General features: G+C 44.3%; 1 protein-coding gene across 1 annotated transcript in view; it reads left to right on the plus strand.

Moving 5' to 3' along the window:
• The window catches only part of znf330 (zinc finger protein 330), a 30829-nt gene that overhangs the window by 26088 nt on the left and 2331 nt on the right, over positions 1-2410 (plus strand). The window contains exons 5-8 of the mRNA XM_037690658.1: positions 832-908; positions 1621-1747; positions 1833-1937; positions 2054-2100. Coding sequence (XP_037546586.1) covers positions 832-908; positions 1621-1747; positions 1833-1937; positions 2054-2100 — 356 coding nt within the window. The remainder of the gene's footprint in view (positions 1-831; positions 909-1620; positions 1748-1832; positions 1938-2053; positions 2101-2410) is intronic.

Genomic DNA, 2410 nt, shown 5'->3' on the forward strand with positions numbered 1-2410 from the left:
CGAGTCATCGTCCTCCGTCTCTCCCTGTCCTCACTCCAACCACCTCTCTAACTGCGTCCATACATCTCCTGGTCTCTTTCCTAGTAGATGCATTTCTGACATCCTCGGCGTGAGGGAGATACGTCTGTATTGTACACCACTGGGGCGGGGAGCTCGGTTGTGTTGACGGGGCAGGGCGCCCTGCTTGTATAATGGTAGGAGAAACACTACATCCATGTCCTGTACCAGTCTAACATCCTTCTCTGCCACTCCAGATGTCCTCATGTAACACCACACCTCCTCCTTCAGCACTCTCAGATGCTTCTTCTAAATCCACAAAGACACAATGGAGTTCTTTCAGACCCTCTCTGTTCTTCTCCATCATCATCCTCAAATCAAAGATGGATCTGTGGAGCTCTTTCTCAGCATGAAACCAAACTGCTGCTCACAGATAGTCCCCTCTCGTCCAAGTCTTGCTTCCACAACTCTCTCCCAGATCTTTGGGTGTATGTTTATGCTTCTACCGTTCATCAAATAAGTCACAGAGAAACCAAAACTATTATTAAGCTGCAAAAGAAACACACCCTCTCAAAAGAACCTACCTACCGAACCCCCCCCCCCCCCCCCCGGTCGACAACTGACGGCAGCAGGGGTGGTAATTTTAACTGGGTCCTTCTGGACAAACTTGCATGTTAGTTTTAGCGTCAGATGTCAAGTCAACTTTATAAAGTACATTAAAACAGAAGCTGTTACCAAAGCACTTAACAATAAAGATCTACGGGAGTAATTTAATTAAAAAATAACATGACCTTCCTGACACAACGCTCAACATGTACATTTTTGTGTTTTTAGGTAAAACCAAGTGCATGAAGTCTTCAGACTGTGTCATCAAGCATCCAGGGATTCACACCACTGGACTGGCCATGGTGGTGAGTTCACTGCAACATGTTTATGTCCTTGCACTAACATGGCAATAAAACATCTTCTCTTCCAGTCCAGCCCTGGCTTACGACCATAACCTCCCGTTTTCTAAGGAGACGCATTATGATGCATCTTAGTGTCCTGTTTTTAAAGACACGTCTGTTTTTCTTTCAACTCTGTTTTTGTTTTTTGTTGTCCCGTCTACAGCTAATTTCTCTACAAGTGATCTTTGGTGAGCAACCTGCTCACAGCAGTTATTGAAGTAATACTTGGGGGGTGTCAAACTCACTTACAAAAGGGGGCCAACATTAAAACCTGTGTCAAACTAAGGGCCAGTTTCAGAAACTACATGAACTCAAATCAACACCGGCATCTTTTCTTGGTCACAGGTTCCTCAACAAGAGTTTGGTTGGTCTCATTTGATTTCTCTGTTGTGCTTTTGACGACACAATCAAAGATTACTGAAACAATTCAAGGGACAGAAGTATTTTACGTTTCACATATCATCTTGGGGGCCAGATAAGATGTCGAGGGCCACATTTGGCCCCCGGGCCTTGAGTTTGACACGCATGTCCTATAGGATGCTGCAGGTTTTGACTTATGTGCAGTTGTGTTGAATTGCAAAGATTGAATTTGCCTTATTTGTATTAAAACTGTTCTTTGAAAAGGACGATATAAAACGTCATTTCCTCTGTAATTCTGTTTTTGTTGTAACTCCAGGGGGCAGTGTGCGACTTCTGTGAAGCCTGGGTTTGCCACGGTAGGAAATGTCTGAGCACTCACGCTTGTGCGTGTCCCCTGACGGACGCCGACTGCATCGAGTGTGAGCGAGGCGTCTGGGATCATGGTGAGACACTCCTCCAGCATCCTTCTGGCACATTCCCACTTCAAACAACAACAAATGCAGCTGACAATTTCAACTTCCTGAACAGGAGGTCGGATTTTCCGGTGTTCCTTTTGTCAGAACTTCCTTTGTGAGGATGATCAGTTTGAGCACCAGGCGAGTTGCCAGATCCTTCAGGCAGAAACCTTCAAATGTGAGTCTGTACTCTGTTTTATTGTTGTGGTTAGGGAAAAGTTAGCGCATGTTTTTTTCATACCAAGAGAATAACTAGAGGGTGTGAAGTGACGAGTGTCTCACAATTTGTTTTAGGCATTTCCTGTAATAGACTGGGACAACACTCGTGTCTGCGCTGCAAGGTGAGAAAGAATCGAACGTTCGCTCACACGTCACTGCAGGACAGTTTCTGTTCATCTGCTCCGTGAATTATAGCACCAAGTTTTATTTTTATGTAAAAACTTCTCAGTTTGTGTCTCCAGCTTGCAACAAGCAGTCCATATTTCTTCTACTGATAATAGGAAGTTAGTTTGAGTTCATCTGTTAAATCCTGTTTTGCTTTCAGTTTGCACCAAAACATTGTAAACCAAAGTTGAACTCAAAGCTGTCCTCCAAACAACAGACGCACTCAAGTCTGACCAAATGTGGCTTGCAGCTATCAGAAGCTTGTTT

Source organism: Nematolebias whitei, chromosome 16 (genome assembly GCF_014905685.2).
Source record: "Nematolebias whitei isolate Nwh7 chromosome 16, NemWhi1, whole genome shotgun sequence".
Classification (NCBI taxonomy): Eukaryota; Metazoa; Chordata; class Actinopteri; order Cyprinodontiformes; family Rivulidae; genus Nematolebias; species Nematolebias whitei.